Source organism: Meles meles, chromosome 2 (assembly GCF_922984935.1).
Source record: "Meles meles chromosome 2, mMelMel3.1 paternal haplotype, whole genome shotgun sequence".
Taxonomy (NCBI): domain Eukaryota; kingdom Metazoa; phylum Chordata; class Mammalia; order Carnivora; family Mustelidae; genus Meles; species Meles meles.
This window is the reverse complement of record NC_060067.1, coordinates 144648311-144671698: the sequence shown is the minus strand read 5'-3', so window position 1 is coordinate 144671698 and position 23388 is coordinate 144648311. Positions and strand designations below refer to the sequence as shown.

Sequence of the window (23388 nt, the reverse complement as noted above, 5' to 3'; positions counted from 1 at the left end):
AAAATTGATTATGTTAAATTTTTATTATGGAATAGGATAATGAATCCCCATGTACCCATCAGTCAATTTTAATAATTATTAACATGTTTGGCTTTAGATTATCTTACAGGGGGCTCAGAAAGTGTTAGAAAGATTCAATGGAAAAAAGAGACTGTTCCTGTCTCATCCAGACTGTTGCTATCCTTCCTGTTGCTTTTAGAGTGATATGCACAGACCTCTACTACTTACTTTTTACTTATTCATAATTTCTGCCTTATCAATTAGGCTGTAAGTCTCCTTGAGACCAGAGACTGCAAATATAGGTGCTCAATAAATACTTACTGAAAGAATGTATGACCACCCGAATCAACATAATTCAGCAGGGATACAACTCAGATATACTCCTAACACTATTACAAAGCAGCCTGCCCTGAATAAAACATTCTATTAAATATTTCTACTAAAAATCTTACTTAACATTCTTATTCATCAATTCCCAATTATTTCTGTAAATAGCCTGTTACTACTTTCTATAATAAAACCTGAGTTCAGCAGGCAGCATTCCAGATGTTGAAATACATAGTAATAAAAAAGACTATGCAAATACTTTGAGACATTCCAGTAAAACCACTTGTTTATATTTTATAAACAGCATCTCAAATATTACCTAGAGAATTTATTAATGGATTTCAAATGGAAATATTATGAAAATATTTTCAACAAGCTGCATGTTTAAAAAAGAGTCATTGTTTTCTGTGCCAACTGTTGCATACTTGTATGATTTCATAGCTATGTCTAGAGAAAGAGACAGTATGTATAGAGAATATAGATTCACACACTAGAGAGAATGAAAGGAAGAAGGAAATATAGAAAAGAAATCAAAGTAAATAAAAGTAGACTTGGCTTAGGGACAACGTGGTATTTGGCTTCAACTTAACAATGACTATTTTAGTCTCTCAGAACTAGTCTTTTTAATCTAACAGAGGAAACAAGTTAAATCATCACAACACTTAGTAACCCAACAATAGAGTTGTAAAGTTTTATTTTAAGATGGTTTTGGAAGAGAAATAATTTAAACATATGGATGTAGTTAAGGTAAACACATATGTATGCTGTTTCTTTTAAGCACACAACTCTGATATTGCATTTTATCTCCTATACAATTTTATCTAAAAGCACTATAAAACCAGGTTAGAGAATTGAAAAAAAAGTAATTTATTAAGAAAACATTCCATTTAGTAATATGTTAAGATTTTCTATGATTACCATAATGAAGTTCTAAAAAGCTGTCTTAAGATTCTAAGGTAATTCTTTACCAAGAAAGGTTTAAAAATCCAAATAAGACTTTATATTTTATATTTCAGGTTTACGTTTTAGTATTTAAAAAAGAGTCATAAGAATAATCAGTGATTTCTACTGTGTTATATATAATATCATTACTTGTGCCAGTTTTCCTCTTGCTGTTCACACATTTGAACTTAAGTTGAGGATGATTTGCTAGATATTTGACAGGTTTCCACTCAATGTTTATTGACTCTCTGGTTGAACAGCCTCAGTCCTCTTTGGGGCCACAGTTAAAAATCTAGCTTTGGTATCAGCAAATTTTAAAAAGTTTTACTAATCAAATGACTACTTAATAATATGTTGAACTTTGTACTTAATTCCTAAGGGACAAAAATCCTGATAATATGAACTACTAAGGCCAAAAGAGGACACGTAAATGTACTTGATAAAAAATACATGAAGATTCCAAAAGAGAAAATCATATATAATATATATGGTTTTGTTTGGATAACATCTCTAGCTTGTTTTTAAAAAAGGTAAAGCATCATTTATAAAATATTGAGAAATCAGACTCTCTCTTAATCTAAGAAATGAAATACTGAATTACTTTTGAGTGGTCAGAACAAAAATTTTAAATGCACAACAATTTTAAAAAATACCATAATCTGTGGAACCTGGTAGCTCAGTCGGTTAAGTGTCTGCCTTCAGGTCAGGTTATGATCCCAGGGTCCTGGGACAGAGCCCCCCATCAGGTTCCCTGATCAGTGGGGAGTCTGCTTCTCCCTCTCTGTCTGCCCCTTCCCCTGTATGTGCACATGCTTGCTCTCTCTCAAAAAAATGAATAAAATCTTAAAAAAAAAAAAAATAGCACAATGTGGGGGTTCCTGGGTGGCTCAGTTTGGTAAACATCTGACTCTTGATATCAGCTCAGGTCATGATCTCAAGGTGTTGAGATCAAGCCTCATGTTGGGCTCTGTGCTAGGTGTGGAACCTGCTTAAAATTCTTTATCTTCCTCTCCCTCTGCCCCACCCCAACACTCGCCCTGCTGGTGTACCCGTACGTGCTCTCTCTCTCTCAAACAAACAAACAGGGGTGCCTGGGTGGCTCAGTGGGTTAAAGCCTCTGCCTTCAGCTCAGGTCATGATTCCAGCGTCTGAGATCGAGCCCCGCATCAAGCTCTCTGCTCAGCAGGGAGCCTGCTTCCTCCTCTCTCCCTGGGCTGCCTCTCTGCCTACTTGTGATCTCTGTCTGTCAAATAAATAAAATCTTTAAAACAAACAAACAAACAAACATATATAGAGAGATATCTACATCTCTCTATATATAGCTTTTAAAAAATAGCATAATGAACTTAACTCAAATTATTTAAAAGGAATCTTTTAAGACAAAGGTTTTGATTCTACTTCTACAAATTTTCTTAAGGAAAAGAATAAGATGAGTGTGAATTGATCTAGATACAAAGACAGTTATTTCAACACTCGCTAGCAGTAAAACTTAGAGGACAAAACTACTTAAACTCTGATAATGGAATACTATGCAGCCATTAAAATGAATGAGTTGATCTGAATGTATCTGACATGGAAAGTAGTCTATAATGGGAAAAAACTCCCAATTACTAAAGAATTTAGTATGTGACCACATTTAAGTAAAAAAGAAATAAATAAAAGTATAAACACACATATACTTACATATATTATTTGAGTATATATATATTTGAATATACACCATATATAATTTGGAGGGTATGTACCAAACTATTATCAGCTGTTATCTGATGAAAGATTGGCACGATAAAAATTAATACTTTAATACTATCTCCAATTATATACTGTTTAGCATCTCATGCTGTTTAACATCTTAAAACATGCATTACTTTAAAAATAAAGAAAAATAAAAATTTTTCCATTTTAAAAAAATCTTTAAAAAAAAGAATCTTTAAAGAAAAATCTGCTAATATTTAATATAGCTTTATGGTGTTTAATTTCTCCATCAAAATAGTAGCCAGAAGAATTTTTTAATCATTTAGGAACAATTCCAGCTGATAAACTGGTCGAAAACTGTGAAATACAGAGACCTTGCTACAAAGTTAATTTTGTTATTTGAGCTTATTTCCTAACTTAGATCTACCTGATTTCAAGGGACCATTTGTTTTAGCAATATTTTGTCATCATTTAGTATTAATCAACTATTTAGAAAAATATATAAATTTTGTAAGTAAACTATATGTTTTTCATAATGCATTGGTTATCTGAAGACATACATGTCATGATGATGGTATGGAGTATATAAGGAATAAAGAGAAAGAGTAGCCTGCTAAATAAAGTGAAATTTAGGGGCGCCTGGGTGCTCAGTGGGTTAAGCCTCTGCTTTAGGCTCAGGTCATGATCTCAGGGTCCTGGGATAGAGCCCCACATTGGGCTCTCTGCTCAGCAGGGAGCCTGCTTCCCCCACCCCCGCCTGCTGCTCTGCCTACTTGTGATCTCTGTCAAATAAATAAATAAAATCTTTAATAAATAAATAAAGTGAAATTTATTAAAAAATAAGAATGCGGTAATAAGATATCAGCAGAGAGGGAACATTAAGGAAGGAGATGTTATTATTCAATAATATTATGGAAGTTAGTATGGTAAAACATAAGGTAATTTTAAATTGTAAAAATATGCATGGATTTCCCATTAGTGCATTTAACTGAACCCATACATTCCAAACACACATTAAATTGAGGACTGACCCAGTCTCACTACAATCTCCACTTCTTATAGCTGTCTATCCACTGCAGCATAATCCCAGCTGCCAATCTGAAAGAAACCAGCTAGTCAGAGCAGACACAACCAACAGAAACAAACGTCACTCAATAATGTTCAGCGGCACTGTGTTCATGGATAATTTCAAACAGTATCTCTATCTAGAACATTGATGTGCTCATTCAAAACACCTCCATCTCTAGCTACTGGAAATGAGTAGATAAAGCAGCCTGCCTAGAAAAATAAGTGAAATGTTGCTTCAAAGAGGTTGCCAATACTGAGAGGCAAACTGAAAATGTAGGGACATTTCTTAAAGAAAAATCAGAAGTTAATTTACTGTATTCAGAACATTAAATTATTCCTTAAAACCAGACACATATGTTTAAACTATGTCCTGGAAAGAAGTTGTCATTTAGTCATTCAGTTGGTAAAAATCATGTGGTCTATTTGCTCAAGAATATTTGTGAACATCCACTGTGTAAGAATAATGAAATGAGGTACAGTGAGCAATCAGATGACATGATCCTTGACCTTGAGGAACTTAGAGATGAAAGACAATATGCACACAAATACAAACACACTCTCTCCAATTGCACAGTACTGGCAGGGCAGAGGGGTAAGACAAAAAAGTTACTGTTAGAACAGAGTTTAGTAATACTTAACATTTTAAAAATTTACATTTAAGAATTTCCCAAATATAACAGAATTTCTGTTGTTTTGTACGAATAATGAAAACTAAGAACAGTGATTATATTCTAAGCAAACTTTCTCATCTTTGATAGCAATGTTTTTCTAATGATGCTATTCTAAAGACTCAGAAATCTATCATACTTGCAAATAATCTTACATAGATTTTTCAAATCTATGCAGTTTTTTTCATCTTGCCCTTTCTAGAAGCTTACATTTAGTTTAAAATTTAGAGAACAAAATTCAGTCACTTGCTTTGAGACTACTTTTCACATTCTCCATTTAGAATGAAGATGGTATCTACAGTAAACGGGTTCATGACAGAAGTCATCAGCATGACAGAGTGGCTCTGGATTCCTTGGGTAATTGACAGGGCAAAAAAATCATAAAAATATTAATACCCTGTGCCTGCTTTATATCTTTGCATGCATAATTTAGCTACACCTATTTAACTAAGCAGACTGCAATATGCAATAATAACTAGCAAAATACAAAGATTAGCTTTACTGACAACTGATGTTCATTTAATTGACTAAGGGAAACTTCGATTATTGTGGTTTTGATATACAAGAAAGGCTGGCATAATTTCAAGGTATTTTTTATGTAGGTTTTCAATTAAAACTTGACTAATCCTTACTGTTTATTTGGCTTTTCTTTGTACAGTTCCTGCCCTGCACTGTGTCAAATATGCCATCTGTGTAACACACTTCTGGCCAGAGATACTTCAGAATTATTTTTGTAACACTCTGAATTGTGGCTGCATGAAATCTTAACTTACTGTATTCAATAATTCTAACTTACTCTTTGCTACAACCAGAGTAATCATGTCTTATTGTCCTACTCTTAAATCTCACAGCAGTCACAACAGATTCCTGCCCCACCTGCTTAAAACAGACTTACAGACCATTCCCTTAACTATTTAACAAATGTTAACAATGCTATAAATACCAATTGTGTTTATGCTTCCTGAAAGATTCACTGCAGCCAGTGTTCTGCAGTAGTGTTAGAGCTGAAACAAGTTGTTGACTCCCACCATGAAAGTGATTGAATTCTAAGCCAAAAATGCTTTCCTTGGATAAGATATCTGATTTGCTACCGCTGTCATGGAACTGGGGTCATGTAAACTTACACACTGCTGCTGCTGCTTTTGGAAAACAGACCTTCTCAGAGTGATTATGTGTTGCTAAAACAGCATTTGCAAGGATAAATTTGGAAGAGCGAAAAGCAACCACTGACACTAAACACAACTTGGGGAAATTTTTCAGATTTTACTTTCACATTATAAGATCTATTGTATATAATTCTTTAAATTGAGCTATATCATGGCTCCCCTCCTCCTCTTCCCTGCCCATCTATGTACATAGAGCCAAGTTTCATTTTTAAAAGGAAATTAAGAACTAATTTCTGAACTTACATAAATATAAAGTAACAGTGTATTTACTTGAAAAGGAGAAAATGACCCTTCCAGAGGAAAGATGCAAGGTGACAGAGCACAGATAATATTATTCATATTAATGTTCCTGAACAACATCTACCTACCTGAGCAAAGTATTTTTCTGCCTTTCAACCTCTCCACCTCTTCTTTCAACCTCTCACACATCTCAGGATATGCCCTGAACTCCCTACACAAAGATGGCTCAGACCCTGTGCTGTGTCTGTACTTCCCCTTTTGTCAGAACCTATTATCAAATCCTGTGCACAAAGAGCTGAATGTTTAGAAGGAATTGCTTAAAAAAAAAAAAAAAAGATGTGTAATAAAATTATCTCTAATAGTGGAGTTTCAAGCATCAGTAAAAGGTGAAAGATTCTCTGGCGGAGGCTTTTTTCTGTATATAACAAACCACATCCTATAGGAAGTGTTATAGTTGACATTAGCATGTGACTCTTGTATTCAGTAACAACATACAAATTTGGGGATGGGGGCTTTCCACTTTTTTACTTTATAGTTTTGAATTATTTAAATTTTTATAGTTATTATGCATTGCTTTGCTGAATAAATTTTTAAAGCCCTTTATATAACTATTTAATTGTAGACAAACACACGCACACAACTAAGTAGTGAACCCAGAGATCTAGAATTCATGAATACTGAGCCAAAGTCTTCTTGATTTTAGAAAATGATGACAAGAACTACAACTGACAGTGATATATCTAAGATATTTTCCCTAAAAGTAAAAGTGGTCTTTTTGGTCCTCCTCAAATATGATAGGAAAAGTGAAGAAATAAACTCAAATTGCTAAAATGTATGAAAAAAAATCATAGTTCAGTGAATTAAGTAACAAAGTAAGAGATTGGAGGTACTCTGATTTCTGAGTGAGAAAAAGTTAAGAAATTGTAAATCATCTTTATCAAAGTTACATGAAGATCATTATACAGTCACTATCTTGGTAACACTGAACATGGCCAAAAAACCACAAAGTAATCATAAAACACCTCCAAATACCCAAAAGCAAAGTCAGTATCCTCTTCATGTTAGTAAGCTTCATTTGTTCAGATTTTCAAGAGGAGATTTTTTCCTTCTCAGAAGAGAAAAAGAGTTATAGGCTAGTTGGCTTTTTCTCCTTGATTTTAAAGAAAAATAATTTTCAGAATTAGAAAGTAGCAAATGAAAGAATTCCATGATTTCACTAACCGAAGATAATGACCATCTTTGGTTAGATTGCCATATAAACATCTTGAGGTCTATAATTCCAGACTTATCCTTAATGCCTACATACACATATAAAAGTTGTATTTTATATATTTATAACATGTTTTTCCCTGTAATATGGCAAAATATATTTTCATAGCAATATTCTGGTCATGTATAGCATTCCACTGTATGGAAATACCAATATTTATTCAATCAGTTCTGTATTGGTAGAAATTTATGTGCATTTTTTTTTCTTTTGCTATTATGAACAACAACTTTACAATTTAACATATTTTTCTGCATACTTTTTCAATTACTGCTTTTGGCTAAAGTTCTATGTAAATAATGCATGAATATTTTTAAAAACTGATACAGATTGCTATAAAGATTACACTGATTTTCATCCTCATCAAATATATCACAATGGCTCTTTTCTTTTTTCTTTAATTGTCGGAAACTATTTGGAGATTTTAATGTGAAAATAGGCCCCATTCCCAGTAGGAGATTCACAAAGAAAAAGCTGGAGTTTCACAATATCTGTTTTCTAACTAACATTAGGATTTTCATTGTTTTTAATCTTAAATAATTTAACAGGCAAATATGATGCATTTTAAATTGGATTTCATTGATTACTAGTGAGGATGAACTACTTTTCATTTGTGGTAGATATTTCATCTTTTGTGAATTATCTGTTCCTAAATTTTGTTATTTATCTAATTTTTGGGGTGTATAGAAACTCCAGTTTTCATGAAACCAAACACATCAATTTCCTTAATAATTTTTTGGTTTTGATATCAGACTTCTAAAATTAGCCTTCTCTATTTCAAGATTATAAAACTACTCACCTACATTATCTTCTAAGTTCTGCAGTTTCATCTTTTATATTCATAACATAGTCTTTACTCCAAAGAAATAATTGTAATTTATTTGCAATTTCTTTCACTTTAAGTTAGGAAACAGGTATCTAAGTAAATTCATATTCTAAACAGCTAGCTGTCCCAACATCACATACTGAACAAGACAGCCTTTTCCCCAGTGATTTAAAATACCACATTTATCATATATGCTCATATTTAATATGTCCATTTCTGGAAGCTCTATTCTATTCCATTGAACTTTAGTTCCATCATAGAACATGTTGTCTTGATTACTGTAGTTTATGTTTATGTATCTGGTAAAGTAATCAAAACCTATTTACTTTTCCTTTAATTTAGTCCTATCAAATCTGGTTTCTCAGGCTATAGCATCTATGGAATAGTGAATTAGAGAGCAGGAGGAGGAATGCCCAAAAGACATGACGTAGTACAAGAACCAAGAACTGATAGCTCCAGGGCAGAAATAAAAAAATAAATAAATAAAAAGAGATCACAAAAATTGAAAAAGAATAGCAGTATGGAATTGCTTAGTTTACGGTCAAATATAGCATAGAATAACCAATATTAATAATTTAAAAATCACACTCACCAATTATCCTCCTCACTTATCATTACTGTCTTACTGAAGACAGTACTAAAAACTGAAGTTTTTAGTACTCTACTAAAAACTCTACTAAAAACGGAAGAATACCTATTGTTTTTCAAATATATACATAAAAGATTTATGAAACTTGACTATGTCCAATGTGAGTCAAGTCTCTACAGATTTCAAATAATCTGTATCATTTATACCATATTCTTTAGTTGTAAATTATATTTAGTAACAAAAAGATAACTAGATTGCATGTATGAAGGCAAGCCCCCCATGAAGTGATGACCTTTAAGCTGAGGAATAAATAACAAGGAGCCAGTATGCGAAAATCTGGAATAATCAGAGAAAATGATCACCATAAAAAGGTGCTAAGTCAGTGACAACGTCACGTGATCAGGAACAAAAAGAAGGTCGGTAAGGCAGACACATCAATGAGGAAGAGAACAGCAGAGCATGGCCTGAGATCAGAGAGGCAGGCAAGAGCCAGATCATGTGGATCGAATTCTATGGTTAATATGAAATAGGAAGGTTTATGTAGAGGGTTAACTTGATCTGATTTCTATTTTTAAGATAACATTTTAAAAGGGTGATCTTTTCTACTAATACTAGCCAAGGGAGAGCTGATGGTAGTGGCTGAGATTAATGATGTTCAGACATAAACAGTTCAAATATGTTTTGGAGATACCATCAACTTATCTGCTGTTCATCACCAACTTCTTTACACCTTCTCCACCTACCACGTTGTTTTTTCCAGTCACAGAACCATACGATACCACTTCCCACATGCAGTACTCTCTGCTTTGAACTCCTCTACCTATCCTGTTGCTTTGTCTACCTAACTCATTTCTTAAGGATTATGATTAGGCAGTTATTACTCCCCTAATCTGGGTTGGCTGTTCCTCCTTTGTGCTCCTATTTTTACTGTATAAAACTCAGAGCACATCACTGCACATGCACTAAAACTTGATCAATGAAATGTCTTACACTAATGGTTAGGCAACAGAGTTCTCCACTTTTGGATATAGCAAATACCATTAATATTAAAATGGAGAGCTGAATTCTGGATAAGAATATAAAATTGTTCTAGAAACCACGCTCGTAAATAAAATTATATGCTAAATGTGTTTAAAGAAAATATCTAAAGAAAATACTTATGTTACATTTTTTAGGAAAATAAAAATTGTTTGTATAATTAATATTCAACTCATCATGTATTTATTTTATGAATTTGGATTTTATAAGGGTTTTTTCCTTAATAAAAATTTAAATATTTAAATATTTATTTAAATATTTATTCTTACTTATATCTGACCCTGAATTTAAGTATACTAATTTTTCTCTCTTTTTAAATTTCTTCCTTCCTTGATTTAGTTTTTTTGAAATGGTGTTAGAAAGGTTTGGTAAAGTTGTATAAAGGAAGAGAAGTAAATCAAACCAAGTTCAGCAGATATAACAATAAGAAAATTGCCACTTTTATTTATGTGTGCCCTGTCCATGAAAGAATATATGTACTCATCACAAGAAAAAAAATTCCATTACTATGTATGACAGATGCTAGCTAGAATTACTGTGATGATCATTTCACAATATATAAAAATATCAATTATGGTATGTACCTGAAACTAATATGATGTATGTTAATCATACCTCATTTTTTTAAAAAATGCACAAAAAAGAATATATGTAATGCTGGAAAACAGAACTGATTGAAAATAGTAAAGGAAGAGAAAAAGGAGAAAGTATCAAAGAGACAGAGCTAAAGAGCAAAGAGCTCTGTTAGGATAAACAGCTAAAGATAAGAATATATCTTTTTTATATGTTTATAAAAAAAAAACATTGTTGACCAAAAAAAAAAAAAAAAAGAATATATCTTTTATTTGGAGGTCACGGATATTTGAAAAAAAAATAGTATATTGCCTGAAAAATAATTCTCTCTGGTGTGTGATATATGCAAATGTAGACATAGTTGTATATTGATAACCCAGCTGTTTTCTAAAAATTAAAAACAACATAAAAGTTTAATGTGCTGCAGGCTGTTTCTCTGATTACTCTCCCCCATCTTATGGTTATTATTTCTATCATTTAGTACTTTTTTTTATAGAGAGATTATTTTTATGATCACTTACTATGCCATATGTATTAACCATTCACTCTAGAATAAAACTTTCTCAAGAGAAATGAAGGTTTTTCCAAGTAGTAAGTAAATACATGACCTGTACATAAACAACTTGCCTCTGTGTGAATAAGTGTTCCAAGTTAAACCAAATATATAGTAGGGAACAGAAATAAGTAAAACTATAGTTACTGAGAGAATAAGTCTAGTTTGCTTTTAATCCTAGAGAAGCACAAATCTATCATGATCCCATTACTATGATCTTGCAGAGATAATGTTCTAACATAAGTCAATTGTATGCACAAATGTATTAATATTAGAGATGTTAAAGCATCTTAGAGGAACAAGATTCTGAAGAAAAGGTGGTGTAGCCTTGAGATGGGGGGGAGCAAACGGGAAGAGAACAATACTGGGAGCTTTACAACTAGCAGGAGGCTCTGACAAGACTTAGAGCTGCCCAGGCCTGGGGGTTACAGACACATGGTGGGCCACAATTAGAGCAGTAGGAGCTGGCTCCCTGGGTCACCTTGTAGAGCTTTACTCCAATCTCAAAGTAGGAAGGAAAGTGTTTATAAAGAAAGAGGCAGTCCGTTAGCAACATCTCTGAAATAGTGCCCTATTCACAAGTCATTCTGTATACCCTTACCTAGTCTTACTTTCTTCAGTAATCTTTACTGCTTATTTTCTGTGCACCCCATTAGAATGTGAGTTCCATGAGGGGAGGGACTTGACTTTCTTGCTCATCTCTGTATTTTTAGTACTTCAAACAAAATGATTATTTGTTGAATGAATGAATGAAAGGATTAATTCTTCCAATTAATCAGCCCCTTCCTTATCTATCCAAACCACCCTTTAACAATTTCATCAATCACTCTTCCGTTTTCAATCCTTCTTTATATATTCCCCCACACTCCCATAGTAAAACCCCATCTCTCTCTCTCCATATATATTTACACACCACACACACACACACACACACACACACACACACACACAGACTATCCCTTCTCCAGTCAACTTTTTTGTACACCTACTCTCCTGCTGTTAAGAACAGAGAAAAATAATGGAAAGAAAGTAACCATTTATTATTGAACATCTATGAAAAGCACCCACCATTATGTCAGTTATTTCCATAAATATTATCTCACCTTTGGTACAAACCCTTGTAATCTTGTTCCCTTTCCCCCTCATTCATGCATATTTACTTAACTCAGTCCTCAGGGTAACCTTCTACTCTCTAATCTCAGACAAGGAAGTATTGTTCCATGCTGTCCAGTGCTTATCTCTACCTCTGTCCTGGATTTTGTTCCCTTCTTCTTCCTCATAGAGCTTGGTAGTCTATTACATGCTTTATTTCATGTACATTTGACATGTTTCCCCTTTTTGGATCTTTGCAATTAAATATTTACCCATTAAAAAAAGAAAAAAAAAAAAACTCAGAGTGCCTGCTAGTGGGGTATGGGTTTCTTTTTGTGGTGACAAAAATGTTCTAAAATTAGATTGTGGTGGTGCTTGTAGAACTGTGACTACAGTAAGAACTACTGTATTGTACACTTTAAATGGGTGGGTTGTATCATATTTGAGCTATATCTCAATAAAATGATCATTCTCCCTTCAATTATTTCCTTTTCTCACTGTGTTTACTTGCTCATGTCCCATCCACTGCACAGTCCTCTATCTTCTAAGCTACTTTCTTTAAGATCACACAGCGACTCTTAGAATAATCCGGAGGGTACTTTCCAGTTCTTACCTTTTCAGTCTTCCTTCAGATGGATACTAAGACACACATGTGGTTATGTCGCTAACCCTCAACCTATAATCCACTGCCTTATGCCAATGCAGTTATAATTACTGTTTATGGCATTAAAAGCCCTTTATGGTAAGGCTCCTACCTTTCTCTCTCACCTTGTCACCTCTGGTTCATTGCACATATATCACAGTCTCCCGTCGTGATCTCTCTCACCTATATGCAGAAAGCCTATATAGTTTCTTCTGTGTAGATACCCTTTGCTCATGATTCTACCTAATGTTCTCATTCATTCTCCAATCTACAGCCTCTCATTTTCCAGAAAACATGACTGGATTCTGGCAGTCCGGAGTTAGTGCATATTGTGTATGCCTGTGCATGCATACAGTGTACTTACCTCTATACTGAATTTAATCACAGTATACTATAATTGTTTATTTATCCATATTTCCATGCTAGACAATGAATTCAAGCTGATGAGAAAAGGGGCTTGACTGTCAACTTTTTAACTGTACTATATAATTTTAGTATAGTAAAAGCTTGTTTAAAAAAATGAATTGGGACACCATGGGACACCATGGTGACTCAATCAGTTAAGTACCTGCCTTCGGGGTGGGATCGAGTTCCACATTGGGCTCCCTGTTCAGTGGGGAGTCTGCTTCTTCCTCTTCCTTTGTCCCTCCCCAAGGCTTGTGCCCTCTCTCCCTAATAAACAAAATCTTTAAAAAATGAATAAATTAATGACCTATTCTTGTTTTGTGTCCTTGCCTCACTTTACAAGGAACTCTACAAGTGTCCTCTAGGAAATAGACCCTGATAACCTATCTAGTATAAGCATTTTATGTTCTTACTGTGATGCTATCAGTAATTCATATTCTTTTTATGGCTGTGTTTCTCAACTCAGGGTTTTAACAGAGAACAACATAAGGAAAGGAACTAACATTTAACGGATACTTATGATGGGATAGGTACCATGCCAGGCACTTTAAATGCATTATACCCCATCTAATCTGTTGGGTAGGTATACTCATACCAATTCTATATATGAGGAAACAGAGTCCCAAGATAAGCCAAGTCACACAAATAGTGGGCATCAGGATCAGCAATTAATTTCATATCTATTTGCTTATTTATTCTTCTGTATCACACTGCATTATGTTGCAAGACTTAACATTACGAAATGGAATGGCTGTATTAAAAAATGATCACATTCGTTTTAATAACATCCAAAAACCCTTGAGAATCAATCATGCATATTTAGATGAATAGTGCTAAGGAACGAAATAATATATAGTAGTCCCCCTTTATCTGCGGTTTCACTTCAATGGAGTCCATTACCTGTTATCAACCATGGCCTGGAAGCAGATGACTCTACTTCTGCCACATAATCAGGTCAATACTAGCCTAACACTATGTGACAATGTCTATGTCATTCACCTCATTTCATCTCATTGTGTAGACATTTTATCATCTCACACCATCATAAGAAGGGTGAGTACAGTAAGATATTTTGAGAGAGAGAGAGAAGCCACATTCACATAACTTTTATTACAGTATATTGTTACAGCTATTCTACTTTTAGTTATTGTTGTTAATCTCTTACTGTGTCTAACTTATAAAGTAAACTTTATTGTAAGTATGTATGTATAGGACAAAACATAGTATTTATAGGTTTAGTACTATCCACAGTTTCAGGCATCCATTGGGGATCTTGAAACATATCCCCCATGGATAAGGGGGTGACTACTGTATTTATCTTTCAAGATAATGAGTACCTACCATACTTAAAACATAACAGCCATGTTTTTTAAGTGAATGCAAATCTAATAAATATTTTTATATAATGTAAAAAATATTGTGTGTGATGAGTGGGAAACTCTCCAGTTAAAATTTAATTTGCTAATAATTACCTAACTACTTGGGGTTGTGGAAAAAAGAAGGAAGCCAAGGAAACGTAAAGCAAAAGTTTTAAATAATCTCAAGCAAATGCTGATCTTGAAAAAGAAATACTTTTGAGGTAGCTCCTCAAAAAGCTAAATGTAGAGCTACCATAAAATCTAGAAATCTACTTTTGGGTATATATACAAAAGAACTGAAAGCAGAGATTTAAACAGACACTTACACACCAATGTTTATAGACACACTATTCACAATAGCCAAAGGTGAAAACAACTCAAAATGTCCATGATCAGATGAATGGATAAAACAAAATGTGGTATACACAAATAATGGGATATTATTCATCCTTATAAGGAAGTAAATTTTTGACATAGGCTACAATATAGATGAACATTGGAGATACTATGCTAAGTGAAATAGGCCACACACAAAAGGATGAATATGTGACTCCACTTCTATGAGGTACCTACAGTAGTCAAATTCCTAGAGACAGAAAACAGAATGGTGATAGTCAAGGACTAAGGAGGAGTGGGGGTATGGATCAGGAGTTACTATTTCAAGGAATACAGAGTTTCAGTTTGGGAAGATGAAAACTTCTGGAGATGGATGGTAGTAATGGTTGCACAACACTGAATTATACTCAAAAATGGTTAAAATGATAAGTTTTATGCTATATTTTTATAACAAAACATTATTTGAAGTCCTAACATGTTAGTTTAAATGAAAGAAGTATATTATTTAATTTATACATATATTTTAATTATGTGTCTAATATCTAAATGGACTAAAACAAAATTCAAATATTCTACCAAGTCAATTTAACAAACATTTACTGTCCTATTGTTTGACCCCATGCCTAGAATTTGGATTCAGAAAACATGGTCACCAAAGATATATGATAGCCAATGGTCATTATAGCTACACTGCCTACTAGACATGCAGGCAATTTAAGTTTGGATTAATCAGAAATAAATAAAATTAAATATTCAGTTTTTCAGTCACACTAGCCACATTTCAAATGTGTAACAGCTACATATGACTAGTAGCTACTGTAATGGACAGTGCTCTTTTACATTATACTATAAATACTAAATGGTAAACTTCCTTGGTAAATCATTGGCGTATATGAGGAAGAGAGGTGGTTAGTCCAGAATAATAACAAAGAGCCAAAACTGAGTATTATTTGCCCCAGTTCCACGAAAAATGTTGTTCATATTTTGATGGGGATTGCATTAAATCTGCAGATTGCTTTGGGTAGTGTGGACATTTTAACCACATTGGTTCATCTAATCCATGACATAGGATATCTTTCCATTTGTGTCATTTTCAATTTCTTTCCTAACAGTTTTATAATTTGTATGGAACCTAAAAAGACCCCAAAGTGCCAAAGCAACCTTGTGAAAGAAGAAAAAAGCTGGAGATACCACAATCCTAGATTTCAGGAAACGCTACAAATCTGAAGTAATCAAAACAGTATGGTACCGGCACAAAAAGACACATAGATATATGAAACAGGAGAGACAGCTCGGAAATAAACCCATGTCTGTCTGGTCAATTAATCTGTAACAAAGGAGGCAAGAATATGCAATGGGGAAAAAATAGTCTCTTCAACAAATGGTGCTGGGAAAACTAAACAACTACATGCAAAAGAATGAAACTGTGTATGGTTTGTTATACCAATTACAAAAACAAACCCCAAATGAATTAAAGGACTAAATGTGAGATCTGAAACCATAAAAATCCTAGAAGAAAGCATAGGTTATAATTTCTCTGATTATCAGCACAGGGACTTTTTTCCAGATATGTCCTCTCAGGCAAGGGAAATAAAGCAAAATTCAACTATGGAGACTACACCAAAATAAAAAGCTTTTCACAGCAAAGGAAACATCAACAAAATGAAAAGGCAACCTACCAAATGGGAGAACATATTTGCAAATGATATATCCAAAAAAGGTTAATATCCAAAGTATATAAAGGCCTTCTACAACTCAACAGCAAAACACCAAATAATCCAATTGGAAAAAAAAATGGGCAGAGGATCTGAATAGACATTTTTCCAAATGTCTTTTGGATAGCCAGAAGACACATAAAAAGTTGTTCAGCATCACTCATCATCAGGGAAATGCAAATCAAAACCACAATGAGCTATCACCTCATATCAGTCAGAGGGCTAAAATTAAAAAGACAAGAAATAACAAGTGTTGGCAAAGATGTGGAGGAAAAAAACAACCTTGTACACTGTTGGTGGGAATGCAAACTGGTGCAGCCACTGTAGAAAACAGTACAGATGTTCCTCAAAAAAATAAAAATAGACTTACCATATGATCCAGTAATTTCACTACTATTTACCCCAAAACAAGAAAAACATGAATTCAAAAACATAAAGGCACTCTCATGTTTACTGTAGCACTATGTACAATAGCCAAGCTATCAGAGCAACCCAAGTGTCCATCTGTAGATCTGTAGATGAATGGATAAAGAAGATGTGGGGTATAAGTATGTATGTATGTATGTATGTATATATATATACATATGTATATATATATACATACATACATACATACTATGGAATATTACTTTTCCATAAAAATGAAATCTTGCCATTCGCAACAACATGGATGGACCTAGAGGGTATAATGCTAAGTGAAATAAGTCAGAGAAAACAAATATCACATGACTTCACTCATATGTAGAATTTAAAAATTAAACAAACAAACAAAAGGAAAAAGAGACAACCAAAAAAACCGGACTCTTAAATACAGAGAACAAACTGGTAGTTTGCCAGAGACAAGGTGAGTGTGGGGAATGGGTGAAATAGATAAAAGGGAAAAACAAAAAAGCAAAACAACAACAACAAAAAACCCCTCATAAAACAAAGAACCAATTACATTCTGTAAACAAACCTTTTAACTACTAGTATCACAAGGGTACACACTGAGAGCCATCCTTTACCATGTAAATGTAGCATAAACTTTAATGACAAGGAAGGTATAGTTCTATCATCTTCAATGTATCAGTAGTCTCTAAAAAAAAAATAGGATCCCATATTGGAAGAAAGTGTTAAGTATATCTTCATGGCAACTCTACAGAGTACTATAGATTTCAAAATTAACATTACATATTATTGTTAAATATACTGGTATGTTAAGTAAAACAGGAGATTCTAGGATAAAGAAGATATGGTATATATATACAATGGAATATTATGCAACCATCAAAGAAATGAAATCTTGCCATTTGCGACGACCTAGATGGAACTAGAGGGTATTATGCTTAGCGAAATAAGTCAATCAAAGAAAGACAATTACCATATGATCCCCCTGATATGAGGAAGTTGAGAGGCAACATGGGGGGTTTGGGGGTAGGAAAGGAATAAATAAGATGGGATCTGGAGGGAGACAAACCATAAGAGACTCTTAATCTCACAAAACAAACTGAGGGTTGCTGGGGGGATGGGGTAAGGGAAAGGGTGGTTGGGTTACGGACATTGGGGAAGGTATGTGTTTTGGTGAGTGCTGTGAAGTATGTAAACCTGGCAATTCACAGACCCATACCCCTGGGGCTAATAATACATTGTATGTTAATTAAAAAATTAAAAATTATTAAAAATATATAAAAAAAGAAAAAAGTTAAAATAGGAGATTCTAAAATCAAATCTATACTGTGATTTCAGTCATAAAGCAGCTATGCAGGTATATGAATAATATAATAATAATATAATAATAATAACTATAAGGGAACTATAAGGGAACATGAAAAAACAAAAATAGGTGTTGTATTTGTTGAAGAATTATGGACATCTATAAAACAAAGTAACACTGTTCAAATGTTTTTAGAACAAAAAAGAAAGCTGGTCTATGCCATTCTATTCTAACTATGAAATTATATACTGTTTTGTAACAACATTTGTATATTTGCTCTAACCTCAGTTTCATATATGGAAATATGTATATTCTGTATCATGCAATCAGTTGTTGCTCTAATAAAATAAAATGGCCCTGCAAAGAACATTTTCAAAGAACTGAAAAATTAGAAAAGTCTTCATGAGTTCCTTTGACTCCAGCTCTAAATTAAGCTGAAAAATAACAAATTGAAACCTGTGCAATTTAAGATAAATGTACATATAATACATGATGCTTCTGTTTCTGTACTGTTTGTTATCTGGGACATAAAGCAGAGAATAACATATACTGGCAAATATATTTGAATGTGTATACTGTCAATATTACCGGGTCATAAGTAGAATTAAAAAGGAATGCATCATGTGTTGGTGAAAAATGGCAAGCCTTACTCATCACAAATAATGTTCCCTTTACAGTGATATAAAACATTCCCTATGAATCACTCTTGGCTTCGTAAATAAACTTGTTCTAAAATTGTATAGATACTTAAGATGGTCTAATTCTATAATCTTTGTATATGCTGTATGTTAGCATTAGGAGAATGCACAATTAGATTAAAAATTAAAAAAATTATCAAGGCTATATGCAGACTTTTTGGTTTATGTCGTATTTATTAAAACTATGTGTTGAGTGTTTTACTTAAGAAAATAAATGACAAAGATAAAACAAGGTTTAGACTTCCTTCCAACTCTTAACTTCTATATGGTTACACATAGACTTATGTGCTATATATGTGTGTATATATGAGTTTTATATATATATATATGTTTTATCACATTTAAAAAGATTTATGCTTATAATACTTTAATAATTACTATTTTCCTAATACTTTTGTGAGAGTAGCCTTCAAAGTTATAAAAATTATAAATATGATCAGTGATCCCTGAATGGGTTCAAACTGAAGAAGTGCTCATTTTATATTGACTCAAATGTTTTGCTGGAGGCCAGTCTTGGATTCAAGTTCCAACTTAGGTCACTACCTGAAAGGTCTTCTGCTCAACTCACTTCACTCACCTGGTTTTTAGTTTCCTCATAAGCAAAATGAAAGCACGGGGAAGGTAATATCCAGTACCTTCTAGTCTAGAGATACCTGAGAGATCCAGTCAGAAATTTACCTCTCTCAATACAGGATCAGCTATTGAATTCAGATTGACAGCTCCTTCATAGGTCAAGTAATAGAACACATTGAGGGATCGAACAGCCTCTGGTCCTAGCTGTTTATAGCCAAAAATGAGATCAATCCATTGGTGAAGCTGGCAGGAAACAAATTCACTCTCCAGGGCCTAAAAAAGAGGGCACAGATCATATTATTTCACTGAATTCAGCTTTTTAAAAAATAGAGAAATTTAGAACAAGCAGTAAAGTTTTACACTAAATTTACTGTTTTTTTTCCCATTTTATTTATTTTTTCAGCGTAACAGTATTCATTCTTTTTGCACAACACCCAGTGCTCCATGCAAAACGTGCCCTCCCCATACCCACCACCTGTTCCCCCAACCTCCCACCCCTGACCCTTCAAAACCCTCAGGTTGTTTTTCAGATAGACTTATTCTGATGTCCTATTTTCCAACAGAATCAGTTCTCCTCTGTTTATAATTAGAAAATTTCTGGCACTTGTCACGCTGAATTGTATTACATTGCTTACATGTCAGTATTATTCTACTATACTGTAAGCACTGTGAGGGCCAGGATTGGGTCTGTTTTGGTCATATTTGTAAATCAGGGCCTCACAGCTACCCAATTTATGCTTCAAAGAATGGAGGTGATGCAATGTGAAGGCTACTTTGGAACAGCACATGTGATAACATTACATATTTACTATCCACCTGAAATGTTTATGATTTTTCTAGATATAAACATTTTGTCTACTGCAATAACTATAACCATATTATTTAGCTATTTCAACTGAGTTTCTATGCCAGCAAATTTTGTCTTTAGAGGGATACTGTAATTATTATGTTACTGATGTGTCCAATAAGTAATGAATGAACATAATTAAGTATTCAGTGGAAATGCTGAATCCATTTCAATTCATCATTACCTTCCCAGTTACCAGCACTGTACCTAAAACACAGTAAGTACTAATGTTTGCTGAATTTGATAAAGTTATAAATATAGAAGAGTTTAAAAAACTGTAGACATTTTTAATAGATGTATTCAAATTTGTATTATTTAAAGTTCTTCAAAATAATTTCACCATAAAGCTTTAGCATTATGGACTATTTTATCCATCAGTAATGCTATTCAAATCACAGAGCTCTAAAACTGAAATGGGAAGCCCAATTTGAAGTATATCAAATTGTACAGATGATATAGCTCATTGAAATGCTTACTTATGTGTAGTGAGTATACAGCTATGATGTGTTTTTGGTGTGGCTTACAACATTATCAATATTATAAAAAGAAATCTGTTGGTTTTAAAACAAAATTGAATGACCTTTATAGCAAGCAACCCGTAAGATATAAACCACCTCATGACAAAAGACATTTCTTTTTTAATTTTATTTTATTTATTTATTTGACACAGAGAGAGAGATCACAAGTAGGCAGAGAGGCAGGCAGAGAGAGAGGAGGAAGCAGGCTCCCTGCTGAGCAGAGATCCCGATGCGGGGCTCGATCCCAGGACCCTGGGATCATGACCTGAGCTGAAGGCAGAGGCTTTAACCCACTGAGCCACCCAGGTGCCCCAAGGCATTTCTGTTAGCTCACAGGTGTACACTTGTATAAGTCTATGCTTTATTAAAATAAGTGCCTATGAGGGTACCTGCCTGGCTGTCAGTGGAGCATGTGACCCTTAATCTTGGGGTTGTGAGCCTGAGCCCCTCTTGGGTGTAGATTACTCAAAAAATAAAATCTTTTAAAAAAAATCCTTATCTAAAATAAGTGCGTAAGAATCAAAAACATTTACAATTGAATTCAAATAATATATTTCCTTTAATATTTAAATGTAACAATATACCATATACCATATATAATGAAAAAATTATTCTGTAAATAAAACTCTTGCAAAAAAAAAAAGAAAAAAAAAAAAAAAAAAACTCTTGCAATTCTCATATTCCAAAGTATACCCAAAATGAAATAAAAATATTTAGCTAGCTTCAACAGTGAAAGTTGCTTTAGACAGCTCTTATAAAACTCATGATATTTATAAATTTAGTAAATAGCTAAGAGAACTGCTGAATATTATTGGAAATAGAAACAGAAGGGCCTGTAATAACTAAGTAAATTCCTATTTTAAGTACATGAATTTAAAATTAATCTGAAAATTCAGGAATTATTAATGGAAGTTGCACACAAAAATGATACGTTTGTTTCATTAACTCGGGCCTTGGGTAGGGATGGGGCAAGGGGGGCCATGTTTAAAGTGACACATAAAAACAGCAATTGTCTTAATTTGTGTGCAGTGTACTCCACACAAAAGCCCTAAATATGTTCAAATTAGAGCAAGCTGCTTGATTGTCACTGCAGTCTCATGTCACATTAATGCATGACAAACATTAAACCATACACTTAAATGGCAATTTATATCATTTAAATGTTTACTGCCAGACTAGCTCATCACTCATTTAAATGTGACTTTCTGACAGCTAATTTCAGTTAATTTTCTCCAATTCACTTAATTAGAACTTTCAATCAGGAAGGACCTACACATATCTTTAGCTTACATTCTTTTTAGTTGTTCAAAATCTGAGTTAATAAACTGCTGAAAAGCCCTACTATAATAGATTAGCCTGTAATATCTCTGAGTCTACAAAAAAGTGTGACTGTATGAAGCAAACTCACAGTATGTACTCTTAGAAGGAACCTACACTTATTTATGTAAATAATACTCTCGCCAGTAGTTTAAATAAAAAACGTTTATTTCATATACACACACTATTGAAACAATAAAAAAACCCTGCATCCAAGCTAATTAAAAATTAATGATTTCAAAATTGTTTAATAAGATAAAACAGTCAGGAGTCTCCTGAGTGTCCGTGGTGTTGCGATTTGAGACTATAAAATTCCAGTAAGCTCAGCACATGATAAAGTATGAGCAAATTTTCTCAATATTAAAGCTTTAAAAAGCAGGGCAATTTTATTTTATGTGTCATCAAAGAATTGTGAGTTTTCTTAATGTCAATTACTTCTCTATGCACATTCAAAATGGTGAACTTGGTAATATTTAGATGTTTAAACCTTTATATGTTGATACTATGTCAGAACGTTAAGCAAAAATGTTGAAATGAAAGACACGGTGTGCCCCCATTACACCTCAAACACACATGCAGAGGATGACCACAGTTTCATGGTCACCCCTCCCTTTACACTGTCATATTGGTCAAGTCTTAATGGGTTGCCTAGTAATTCATGGAATTATTGGCAAAATCTTTTCCAGAAGTTCATGGATAGACTTCAAAACATTTTTAAAAACTGAACTAAAAATCTCATTAGTGGTCTTCAAGCATTTCTTACAATTTACCAAAGTTTTAAAAGGGATCCAAAAGAACAACTGCTATGGGTATAAGAGTTCCAAAAAGGTTTAAAATCATCTCAGTACAACGTCAGTTCAGGATTTTAACATCCCTTTGGCAGTAGTGAATAATAACTGCTTAGCCAAAAGTAAAGACAAGCAGGAGGAAATTATTGAGAGAAAGATTACAAATAATTCAAAATGGAATGCTCTGAGATTACATCTTATAACTTGTGTTTTTGAAATTCAAAAACGTAAATCATAAAACATTAAAAATTCTTTAAATCTCTTTTTAAATGTTGATATAAAATACTTATATCCACATTTTTAGTCACAAAAAAATAAAAACATGACAGGGGAATGCTAAGCATTTGTGATTTTTCAAAGCCCTTAGGTCAGACAGTCCTCATTAAGACTGGAGTTAAATACGGTTTGCAGCTCGGGGATAGTAACATTCTTCCCATGCTGCTCTCAAACCTA

At 33.4% G+C, this 23388-nt stretch overlaps 1 protein-coding gene across 7 annotated transcripts in view; it reads right to left on the bottom strand.

The window, feature by feature from the left end:
* LRBA (LPS responsive beige-like anchor protein) overlaps window positions 1-23388 on the bottom strand; it is a 759801-nt gene that overhangs the window by 58846 nt on the left and 677567 nt on the right. For all 7 annotated transcript variants that reach the window (XM_045989499.1, XM_045989508.1, XM_045989525.1 and 4 more), the window contains exon 48: window positions 19571-19738. In XM_045989499.1, coding sequence (XP_045845455.1) covers window positions 19571-19738 — 168 coding nt within the window. The remainder of the gene's footprint in view (window positions 1-19570; window positions 19739-23388) is intronic.